Genomic DNA, 12,244 nt, shown 5'->3' with positions numbered 1-12,244 from the left:
TGAGGTTTTAATTTATACTATAGTTCAGCTAATTCAGCTAACTCATCATTTTTCCTTCAAGATATAAATACTACTTTAAAGTTTTCATATGATTAAGCCCAATGTGATAGGGGAACTTAAATACCAAAGTCCCTTTCATTAGATCAGAAAATCGAGGCAAAAAAATCAGTGCCTTAATAATGTTAATAAGAAACTATTTTAATAATCCTATATGTATTTTAAGGAGGTGGATAATAATCCCAAGGCCCATACTACAGGCACTTTAGTTTTTAGACTGCCCTAGTCTCTGGTTCAGCAATGGAATTATACTACACAAACTGACACTAACTAAAAGAAGCCCAAGCAGGAGAATTAGGAGTAACTAGAGTTTGCCTCTTTCTGACCCGGAATGCATTTCTCCACCACAGTCCGTGTCCACGTCATCAACAGCAAAGGGCAACCAGGGTCCTGGCATCAATACTCAAAGACTCAAAGAATGTCCCTGCAACTCTCAGTAGGAGGCAACTTCTATGAAATGCGATTGTTCAAAAATCTTCAATATCATACCGCATCTGGCCGCCCATTGGCATCCTTCAGCTCCAGGTAGGGTTTCTTCTTTACTCGGTTCAGATCTTCGTGCAATCCGTCTAGAAGAAAGGCTAACAGCTCCTGAGAGTCTTGTTGCTGGTAGCCAGAAAACTGAGGGGCGAAACGTCCCACTTGGGTCTACAACAAAAGCAATCACATCAGAAGGCATAAGATTTAAAGAACCAGTGAAGTCAGATGGGAACTTGCCATCAAAAATAACTTTGCAAGGTCACCTGGGACAGTAAGGGAGAACATCATCTGGCCGAGTGGCCCAATTAATTCCTCAAGAGCTTAAAGGAGGCCAGTAGTTCTCGCCAGAGACAGGGCTCAGATCAAAAGCCAGGACAATAGTAGACCTGGCACCTGGGCCACTACCCTAAAGGAAGAGTGAAGGGTGGCATCCTGAGTGGCCAACACCTTGCAAGTACTGACACGAGTCCCTCTCTTACTTCCTTCTTTGGTTCAAAGTCTCCACGAGAACTTTACAAATGCTATCTGCATTAGCCAGAGGAATCCTCCTGTACCTAACAGCCCTCCTGTCCTTAAATAACTGTATGCCTTGTATTGCTCTGCATTCATGATCCTCAAGAGCATGGTCCCCAACTAGCACCACCAGCATCACCTGGGAGCCTGTCAGGAATGCACATTCTTGGGCCCAACCTGGACCTACAGAATCAGAAACTCTGGGTATAGGTCCAGTAGTCTGTGTTTAACAGGCCCCTCCAGAGGTTCTAATGAATCCTAAAGTTGGACAATCAATGCTTTCCACCTGTGTTGCCCAATACCATAGCCACTGACCACATGTGACTATTTAAATTAAAATTAAATACAATAGGGGCGCCTGGGTGGCTCAGTCGTTAAGCGTCTGCCTTCGGCTCAGGTCATGATCCCAGAGTCCTGGGATCAAGCCCCGCATCAGGCTCCCTGCTCGGCCAGGAGCCTGCTTCTCCCTCTCCCACTCCCCCTGCTTGTGTTCCCTCTCTAGCTGTCTCTCTCTCTGTCAAATAAATAAAATCTTAAAAAAAAAAAAATTAAATACAATAAAAAAGTTCAGTTCCTTGTTCACACTAACCACATTTCAATGGCTAGTGACTGCCATACCAGACGGTGAAGAGAAAAAGTGTCCACCATCAAGGAAGCTCTGCACTATCCCTAATATCCCTAAATACGGTCTGCCAATTGTTCATTTACATGAGTTTGAGCTTAATGTGCCATCACCTGATTCTGGTCTCTTTCTGACTTCATGGTATGGGAACAGTAATTTACATGTATTTCCCATGATTAATGTGACCACAGGGGTAAAAAGAATTAGTTTTTAATTTCGATAAACCATTTAAATTTTCTCCCTGAGCCAAGTTGCTTCTACCCTCCGACCCTTTGAATAAAAAATAAGCCTATCTTTTTCCACCATGTGCTTCATGAAGGCTCCTTAAACTCCACTAGTGCAGTCTCTGATAGGGTCTCTGATTTCTAAATAGGGTCTCTGATTTCAAAATATGAAGGCAAGGTCCTTCCGCTCGACAGGAAAAAACATTTAAGGCAAGGGAAAGCCCAAGTGGCTCCCAGAGCCCACTGCAGTTCACCCAATCTTCCTAGCTGAGGGATCCAAGTGAGAACTGACTTTCACACCACATTCCAGGAATATCAACCCAATTTCTGACTGAGGGGGCTCACACTGTGTATAGGTTCCAGGCTCAGAGAACCTGGGAATACCCTTCAGATAATACTGGAAATTAAACTGAATTATTACAGTCTGGCTTAGGATGTTTCCTACTTCAAGACTGGCACCACAGAATATAGCACTCTGAGCAACCAGCTTACAAACGACTTCTGCAGTATCCTCAGCCCAGAGGTGGGGGCTGAGGTCACTTAGAGTAACTGTGCGCTGCATGACTGAACAACAGAAAAGGAGGATCTCATCGTGTGGGGCTTTTAATCTCATCTTAACCCCAAAATGCAACTGAAATAACACTAAATCACTCTCCCCAAAATGGAAAAAAGGAAGTATATATAGCAACCTACTTTGAACATGCGAGGTGCCACGTGAGAGTCCCTTCCAGACCACATCTGTTTAATGAGCTCTGCATAGGCTTCTGCAATTTCCCCTTTCATTCCCAGAGGGTTATCTCTGTTGATTTCAGCCTCATATTCATCTTTGAGAAAGTAGTCAGTCAGTGGTGCAGTGTTGCTCAAGCACTGAAAAAGAACACGATCAGAGCTCACACCCCTTCTGGCAAGCACACAAAGATAAAGATAAACCAAGTTATTAAGGTCCACTGAGGGTCAACTCCCAACAAAAGGAAGTTCTCAGGAGATTCTCTACAAGGCTCACAACTGTAAGGCATAGCCTCCCAGAAGCCCAAGCTGGTGGCCTGCCTTGCAGCTAACCTCCCAAGGACATGGTCTTGGGGCTCACACTGTCTAAGCACAGTCTCTGAATAACTATCTGAGGGCAAAAGCTGCATACCCTAAGTGCTTGACAGAATAATTTTCTATTCAACGAAAGATGATAATTTTTAACATCATAATTTTAAGATGATAATTTTTTTAACTGGAATTGATTAGGACATTCCACTATCTCATGGGAAGACAAAATATAAATAAGCTGAAGGCAAAATATCTTACTAGAGCTGAAACATTATGGGGGAAAAGATCAGGATAACGAGATAGTAGAAAAAGTAATATATAACATTAATATCCATGTGTACATACTAATTTTAACTCTTCAAATTAAAAACCTGAGTTTTATCAAGTGTTTTTGCGCATCTACTGAGATGGTCGTATGGTTTTTAACTTTATTCTGTGACTATGCTAAGTGACACACATTAATTTTTCAGGTGTCCAATCAACCACGTTCTCCTGGCACAAATCCTACTTGTTCTACACTTTCATCTAGGTATCACTGAATTTGATTTACTAAAATTTCATTTAAATTACTTGTGTCTACAGTAATGAGATATGACTATCTAAAATCTTCCTTTTTTAAAAAATTCCTGTCGCAGGTCCTGGCTGGCTCAGTCAGTGGAGCATGTGATTCTTTGATCTCAGGGTTGTGAGTTCAAGCTCCACACTGGGTGTAGAGATTACTTAAAAATAAAATTTTAGAGGGCACCTGGGTGGCTCAGTTGGTCAAACGACTGCCTTCGGCTCAGGTCATGATCCTGGGGTCCTGGGATCAAGTTCCACATCGGGCTCCCCCTGCTGTGCAGGGAGCCTGCTTCTCCCTCCCTCTCCCTCTGCCTGCCACTCCCCCTGCTTGTGCTCTCTGTCAAATAAATAAATAAAATCTTTAAAAAATAAATAAACAAACAAAATTTCAGAAAAAAAAATTCCTTGTCAATTTTTGGTATCAGAGTATGCTGCCTTGTAAAATGATGTGGGGAGCTGTCTCTCTTTTCCCATTTCATGAAAGAGTTTTTGTATGATTGGTATTACTTCTTGCTTTAAATCTTTGAATATATTCACCAATAAAGCCATCCAGAACAAGAATTTTCTTTGTTGTAAAGCTTTTAATTACTGAGTCAATTTCTTTAACAAATACAGGACTATTCATAATTTCTATTTCTTCCTAAGTTTGATAAATTATGCCTTCCAAAGCAACCTGTCCAAACTTGTCATCTAAATTGTGTTATTGGCATAAAGTTGTTCTATCTTCTAATCTTTTAAAAATTTTTTAAATTTAATTTTATTTAAATTTTACTTATTTAACATAAAGTGCAATACTGGTTTAGTTTACTATCCTCTAATCTTTTTAATGGCTATAGGGTCAGTAGTGATACTCATCTTTCATTCCTAGCTTTGGTCATTTATATTTTCTCTCTTTTCTTCTTCATCAGTTTCCCTGAGCATTTATATAAATTTATTTTTTTTTTTTTCAAAGAAGCACATTTGGCTGCAGTGTAAATCACCCCTGTATTTCATTAATTTCTGGTCTTCTATTATTCCCCTCCCACTTCATTTGGGTTTCATTTGTTCTTTCCCTAGCATTAGGAGATAGAAACTTAAATCATGGAAATTTAACCTTTTTTTTTTTTCCCTGAGATTTACATGTAGAGCTATAGACCTCCTCATTATCATTATCTTCATTTAACAGTTGAGGAAAATTGAGGATACAAAGAGTTGAGAAAACCTACCCATGAAATGCCAAATCTCAAGTTTCTTTTCTTTAGTACTCTGCTCTTCCCATCTCACTACAGTGGGGAAAAAATAATTTCCAAATCCAAGAGTTACCTATTTTTTTACATGTCTTTTTATTTTCTCCCTTCTACTCCATGAAACTTCAAAGTTAGACTGTAAGTCCTGTGAATACAAAAACCATGTCTCATTTGCTCACCATGGAGTCTCTATGTATAGTAAAGAATTTGGCCTTGTCCAAAGAGAAAGTCCGGCTTTTGCCCTTGGCTTCTGTACTTCTACAATTTATCTTTTTTTTTTTTTTTTTTTTTAAGAAGGCTCTGTACCCAACATGGGGCTTGAACTCACGACCCTGAGATCAAGAGGCACATGCTCTACCATCTGAGCCAGCCAGGCTCCCCTTGCCCTTGGCTTCTGGAAAATACTCTGTTGACCCCTGGAATGTTATCCCTGACAGGAATATCTTTGTTTGTCTGGAGGTCATCAGTCATACTGGAGAATCTAACACTGTATTTGGGGTGGTGGTGGCCACACTTATACTGTCATCTTAGGGTGAGAGCCAGCCACTCCAGAAAGACCAACACTGTGACTTGGGGGGAGCAGGGGGGTGGGGGGGACAGACGGACTTGGGTCACGTCTTATCAGTCTACCTGGAGACTGAGTTTAACCACCTAGGCAATCAATCAATCAATCATGCCATGTGATAAACCACCAATAAAAACTCTGCAAACCAAAGCTCAGGTGAGTTTATATATTTGGCAATACCCCATGCCTACTGTTACACATCAATGCCAGGAACATAATGCATCCTGACTCCACAGGGAGAGAACAACAAGCTTTGTACTGGGAACCCTCCTGGACTCTCCCTATTTGCTCCTTCCCTTGGCTAATTTTAACTTGTATCCTTTCCCTATAATAAACCACAACTGTGAGTATAATAGTTTTAAGTGAGTCTATGAGTCCTTCTAGCAAATTACTGAAACTGAAGGTGGTCTTGGGGACTCCCAAACTTGCAGCTGGTGTCAGAAGTGAAGGCAGTCTTGGGAACTCTGCCCTCCTAACTCTGTAGCTGGACCCCAACTCCAGCCCATGTCCACCACAGTATGGTCACACAGTATGTCCCCAATAACTATTTGATCAACAAACAAATGAAGTATCAAAGGGAGGATTTTAGGATTTTGCCCTATCAGGGGCATGAGATAAGACAGCATCACTGGTAAGAAGATGATACCAGCTGTAGTGAGTTCTCATCCCATCAGAAACCAGCCAGGCAAGTACTCCAATATTTTCTGGGGAGATCATCCCTAATGGCCAACAAAATTCAAAGTATTTTTACTGTAAAACCAACCCCAGAACTGATTAAGAAGACATTTTAGGACCATTAAAAGTGATGAGGCCATTCTGTACTTACCAGTGGGAGATGCCCTGATAGGGATCCCTGAAGCTCTAACAAAGGGTAGGCAGGTACCCCTGGTAAAGGATCCCCCAACATTTTAGCATGCCTTTCCTAACCACACCTCAGTCCCGTGAAGAAGCAGTTATTGAGACGACAGTTCTCCCCTCTACCTGCAAAGCGGAGTTCATGAAGCAGGTGTTCCCCAGGTTTCCAAGTCCGCAAAGCCCAGGCTGAATGTGAGACGATAGGGACTCCTGACAATTATATGAAGCAGAGAAGCCAGATCCACTGGAAAACACAACCCACATCAGCAATAAAAGCGAGTGCTGTGCAAATGCCCTCCGGATACCTTGTGGGGCTCCTCCAGGGCCTCTACAATTCTTATCTGGTAATAACTCCATGATATGAGTTTTTTCTCCTCCCCTTGCCAGCCCTCCAGCCACTCCCCTTCTCCTACCCCTGCCCCTGATTTGACATGACAGTAGGTGGTAAACACATCCTTAAGGGGAGAAATGCTGAGTTCTCTAGTTTCAGGCTTTTGGCAAATGCTAACTGTGTCCCTCTGGAAGGCTAACAACTACCATGTGACTTCAGGGAAGAACATGTGGTTACCAAGACTAAGAGCTCACACCTGCCACCACTCACCAGGCCACACTCGGTCCTAACTGTGCCTGAGTATTCATGCACACTCTCTTGCCTCACCCTCCTCCTCATTCAGTCTGTGCTATGTGGCAGGCACTCGTGAGATGCTTGCACAGAGGTCACAGCCATCCGGAGGGGAAACAGGCAGGGATCCCCCACAGCTGAGAACCATTCCCTCAGAGCTATTACTGTGCTGTGATATGGCCAGTCCATCCCTGCACACAAAAAGTGGTACCCCCCAGGACCACCAGTGACAGGCTGTCATATAAGCAGCTCGTATAAGGACAAGCAATGTTAAGTGAGAAGTAGGAGGCATACTTCACGGTGGGTATGAAATGGAGAGAGAAAACACACTCAGCCTGCTCCCACGGGGAACCCTAATCCCACCAGGCTTAGTGTGGCAGCACTCGGAGGGAGGGAAGCAAAGTGAAAGGGCCTGCTCTTACCCCCTGCTGACACCGGAGCTGTGCATCCCAGAGGTGTCAGTGCTATCACCATTTGCAATGGGAGAGGTGGACACTGAGGAATAGGGACTTGCTGATGATGTTGGAGAGGTAGGAAAGTTTCTGGTAGGCGCAGTGCTTGATCTGGGAGAGAGAAGCAGAGACAACGCTACTGACGTTTTGCAAAAAGCAAGCCCTACTGAATGCCTTGGGTCTCTTTCCAAGAAATAAATGTTCTCCAGATTCAGTTATTTAAAATAAACTGCAAAAGGCCTACTGTCATACTACTTCAAGATAAATTTTATTTAAATGAGTCAAGAAATTAACTGGTCTTCCTGGTCTCATTCATTCACATGGTTACCCACCCAATCTCTCAGTAGGATGAACCACAAAGTTGATCTTTAGGGCATCCGGACTTGATTTATAAATCATAAACTTCCCTAATAAGAGTGACCAGTGAAAGACACAGAAAAATGGCAGTAAGAGATGAATATCCCCAAAAATACTCGACCCGAAATGAACAGCTGGTTATAAGTACACTACAACAGGAAAACGGTAATTCCGCTTCACTATGCTATTCAAGGAGAATTGCTTTTGCTTCCTCAAATTTATCAAATGTGAGTAACCTCTGTCTCAAACTTTTGATATTTTTCATAGCATCTTATTTTAGATTTATTCCAACTTCCTGATTAATAAATGCAAGCACTGTCCCAAATATTAAACTGGTATGATTTTTATTAATTTTCTACTAAAATCTGTATAAGAATATGTAGAAGAAAGTGAACTGTTCTGCTTTGTTTCAAATATGTACAAATCTGATTTTCCTTCTAGATTTGGGGTTATTTTTAGACTACAGAAAATGATTACAATATGCCCCAGCAGAGAGCCCAATCTAATGGGATCTGGTCTCAACCAGGGTTCCCTGCAAGAAAGCGAAACAAGGCAGCAGAGATAAGGAGTGACCCTGCACCCACACCTGCAGTGGACAGACATCAGGAAACTACCCAGGGGCCTAATTGGGCATCAGGTACTGAGTTCTGCTCCACACTCTGACATCACAGTGAGAGAGAGGGAAAGAGGGCTCCGCAGCCCCTCACCTTCCCATAGGGAAATGAACCTTTCTCAAATCCTGAAGAGCATCTGCTTCAGAGTGCCTCATCCTCATGCTGCAAATAAGTCCAAGAATCTGGATACCTCTGTAAATGAGACTCAGCAGAACCAAGGGCACTGAAGGTGACTTCAGCACACACATGAAACCTGTCCAATGTGATGCAGGCAGGAAAGTCGCTACTCAAGGCTGGTCTGAGAGGGCATACCATTCTCAGGTCTGTTGACAGGTACTATATGATAGCGAAATTCAAATTCTGACGTGCAGAACCTCAAGGCATATAGTCTAATACTCACTCCCCTTTTTACTAACTGTTCACTACTAACATTCTATTTCTTTGAACTCAAAAGGGCAAAAATCCACAGAAGCCATAACCAAGATCTGTCAATTTCTTAACGACTAAGCCACCCAGGCACCCCTAGATCGGTCAATTTCTTAAACAGACATTTCTGGTTGAAATGAAAGAAAACAAAGAAAAATTCTGACATTTGTTCAAAATGTTCTAGATAACACTGGCAGTAGTTTTCAGAGTAAATCCAGTCAAAAAGAAACCCAGTGATGAATACATAAGGATTTCTTTTTATATGCCTGAAAATTTACATAAGACAAAGTTTTTCTTTTTTAAAGACATTTATTTCAGAGAGACAGAAAGCCAGTGAGCAGGTGGGGGGAGGTGCAGAGGGGGAGGGAGAGGGACAAGCAGACCCTGCACTGAGCGCAGAGCGGGGGGGTGGGGGTGGGGAGGCTATCTTGATCTCAGGACCCTGCGATCATGCTGAAACTGAGTCAGACACTTAACAGACTGAGCCACCCATATGCCACAAGACAGTTTTTCTTAAACTCCACCCTTGAGAGACAAAAGCAAGACCTCTGTGCAGAAAAGTGACCATATGGGAAACGCCTGGGCACTTGGCACTTGTCATCAGAAGCTTTAGAGTACATTCTGGGGCACTGCAGGCTGACAAATAGGCAATTGGTGGGAAACCCCTTACGCTCGAGGGTACATATTAGGTGAGTCAAAACCTCACTGGGTCTCATGCCACCAACACTCTGAAAACAGAGGCTTACAACTCCAAAGGAGGATTCCTCTGCTCCTTTAAAAGACACTCTGGTCAAGCCCCTGGTCTCTCAGTAGCTTTCTACCTAGACATTTCCTGCTTCTAGGCATGTCCAGTCCTTACCAATCATAACTAGAACATGCCCTGAACCCATGACTGAGGCCCTGTAACACACTCATGCCTGCCCTCCTTGCTCCACGGACCTCTGCATGCTTCTCAGATGTTCTCCAGGCTGAAAGCTGCTCTGCAGATGAGCCCACCTTTTAGGGATGACCTCAAGTAACCAGAGTCCAGCACCTGGCATTATCATTAAGATAACAATGAACTCAGGGCGCCTGGCTGGCTCAGTGGTAGAGCATGCAACTTTGATCTCGGGGTTGTGAGTTCAAGCCCCATGTTGGGTGTAGAGATAACTTAAGAATAAAATCTTAAAAAAAAAAAAAAAAGATAATAATGAACTCTTATTGGAATCCTCACTGCCTTCACAACATCCTAAGCTCTGCTCTCCCCACAACAATGCTGTTAACCCTCACCTGCGTGCACTCACATCTCCACTTCAGGAACACTGGCCTCTTCTACCTCTGAGCAGGCAGCCTCAAAAGGGGGCCATGGTGCAGAGCTAACCAGGCCTTAGAGACCTCAGGCTAGTAAAGTCAGAGGGAGTTAGAGAGAGAGAGAGAAGTGAGGCCTGCTCTACAGAAAACCTTGGAAGCATGAACACAAAGGTTGGAGCAATCCACAAGGAAGACAAACTTGTCTTAAAATGTTCAGAATTTACAAGGTGGCCCTCACTAATAAAAGAGCTGAACAGAAACAATTTATGCTGTTCTCCAGCCACAACACATGTAAAACTGACTCTATATGTAGATTAAAAAAAAAAAAAAAATGGGTTAGGCCAATCAATGACTTCCCCTGGATGACAAATTCACTGGCCGTATTTTACCACTCCCTCAAGGTTAACCTGTGTCTGCTTGACAGATGATGCATTACTAAATATAGCTGTTTTTGTTTGTTTTTTAAAGAAAATCTGATCAAAAGGGGCACCTGTGTAGCTCAGTTGGTTAAGTGTCTACCTTCGACTAAGGTCATGGTCCCAGGGTCATGGGACCAAGCTGCGCTTCAGGCTTCCTGCTCAAGGAGGAGCCTGCTTCTCCCTCTCCCTCTGCCCCTCCCCCTGCTTGTGCTCTCTCTCTAATGAATAAATAAAATCTTGGGGTGAGAAAACATGAGATAAGGAGGCTGAATTAAGGATAGCTTGAATAGTGATTAGAATAACTATAAATGGGGGCTCTTGGGTGACTCAGTCAGTTAAGCATCTGCCTCTGGCTCAGGTCATGATCCCAGAGTCCTGGGATTGAGCCCCGCATCAGGCTCCTGCTCAGTGGGGAGCATGCTTCTCCCTCCCCCTCTCCCCCACCACTCCCACTCATGCTCTCTCTCTCAAATAAAATCTTAAAAAAAAAAAGAAAGAAAATCTGATCTGAGAGTTTTGATGAGTTTAACCCGTTTATAGTTTTTTTTTTTTTTTAAAGATTTTATTTATTTGACGGAGAGAGAACAGGCAGGCAGAGTAGCAGGCTCCCCGTTGAGCAAGGAGCCTGATGTGGGGCACGGACCCAGGACCCATGACCTGAGCTAAAGGCAATCGCTTAACCAACTGAGCCACCCAGGTGCCCCCATTTATAGGTATTTTAATCACTATTCAAGATGTCCTTAATTCAGCCTCCTTATCTCATGTTTTCTAATTACCAAGTTTTCAGTTATTCTTTTTTACTTCTTGCCCTCAATTTCCCTTCTTAGGTGTGGCAGTTTCCTAGTTGTCTCCTAGAGTACTGTGATTTTTTAATAAGAAATATGTATTTTGGGGGGCACCTGGGTGGCTCAGTCGTTAAGTGTCTGCCTTTGGCTCAGGTCATGATCCCAGGGTCCTGGGATCCAGCCCCGCATTAGGCTCCCTGCTCAGTGGGAAGCCTGATTTTCCCTCTCCCACTCCCCCTGCTTGTGTTCCCTCTCTGGCTGTGTCTCTGTCCGTCAAATAAATAAATAAAATCTTAATAAAAAAAAGAAATACGTATTTTTTAAAAAATAATAAGAAATATGTATTTTGGTCTTGTCCAAATTTCCTGGTACACAGTCCCTCAGTAATTTCCTCAGTGATGCGTGCTGGGAGCAGTTTTTGTTATACTTGTGTTTTTGTCCTTGGTTCCTGAAATAGCTTCAAAGTGATAAAAGTGAAAGGAATGTCTTATTTCCAACACACCCCTTTCAACCACCTCTGTTTATGTTAATGACTTTTGGAAAGTCACAAAGGATGGGGCTTGCCAGAAGAACTAATCATGGGATTAGAGGGTTGGAACTTGCAGCTGCCTACCCCCAACCCCCTGGGGAGGGGAGAAGGGCTGGAAATCTGAGTTTAATTACTAATGGCTAAATGATTTAATCAATCATGCCTACTTATTGAGGCCTGCACACAAATCCCTGAAGTACGGGAATTTTGGAGAGCTTCCGGGTTGGTGAAAACTGGAAGTCCCAGAAGGGTGGAATGACTAAGGGCAGCTCCTCACTCACCCCTTTCCTATACCCACCTAGTACCTCTTCCATCTCACTGTTCCCGAGTTATAGCCTTTCTTGACAAACTGGTCATCTAGCAAGTAAACTGTCTTGAGTTCTGTGAATTGTTCTAGCAAATTATCAAGTCCAAGGAGGGGTCACAGGAACCTGATTAATAGCCGGTCATCCCAAGCACAGGTAAGAACCTGGACTTGGAACTGGGATCTAAAGTGGGCCAGTCTGATGGGATTGAGCCCTTAACCTGTGGGATCTGATGCTACTTCCAGGGAGACTGTGCCAGAATTGAGTGAAATTGTACAACACCCAGCAGGTGTCAGAGAACTGA

General features: G+C 43.2%; 1 protein-coding gene across 6 annotated transcripts in view; it reads right to left on the bottom strand.

Moving 5' to 3' along the window:
- The window catches only part of USP4 (ubiquitin specific peptidase 4), a 52,903-nt gene that overhangs the window by 15,958 nt on the left and 24,701 nt on the right, over window positions 1-12,244 (bottom strand). For 4 of the 6 annotated variants that reach the window (XR_010413070.1, XM_045862386.3, XM_064596138.1 and 1 more), the window contains 4 exons: window positions 7,186-7,326; window positions 6,268-6,385; window positions 2,590-2,763; window positions 547-705 (listed from right to left, as the gene is read on the bottom strand). Coding sequence is in view for 5 of the 6 variants with exons in the window: in XM_045862386.3 (XP_045718342.1) it covers window positions 547-705; window positions 2,590-2,763; window positions 6,268-6,385; window positions 7,186-7,326 (592 nt within the window). In the remaining variant the exon portion in view is untranslated. Of the gene's footprint in view, window positions 1-546; window positions 706-2,589; window positions 2,764-6,267; window positions 6,386-7,185; window positions 7,327-12,244 lie in introns of those variants that run through there. The other 2 variants (XM_045862387.3, XM_064596148.1) reach the window with 2 other exon arrangements.

The sequence above is a fragment of the Mirounga angustirostris genome, unplaced genomic scaffold, assembly GCF_029215605.1.
Source record: "Mirounga angustirostris isolate CCGP_5_RB_7025 unplaced genomic scaffold, mMirAng1.0.hap1 SCAF_1, whole genome shotgun sequence".
NCBI lineage: Eukaryota > Metazoa > Chordata > Mammalia > Carnivora > Phocidae > Mirounga > Mirounga angustirostris.
Note: the sequence above shows the minus strand (reverse complement) of the source record. Positions and strands in the feature narration are given on the sequence as shown.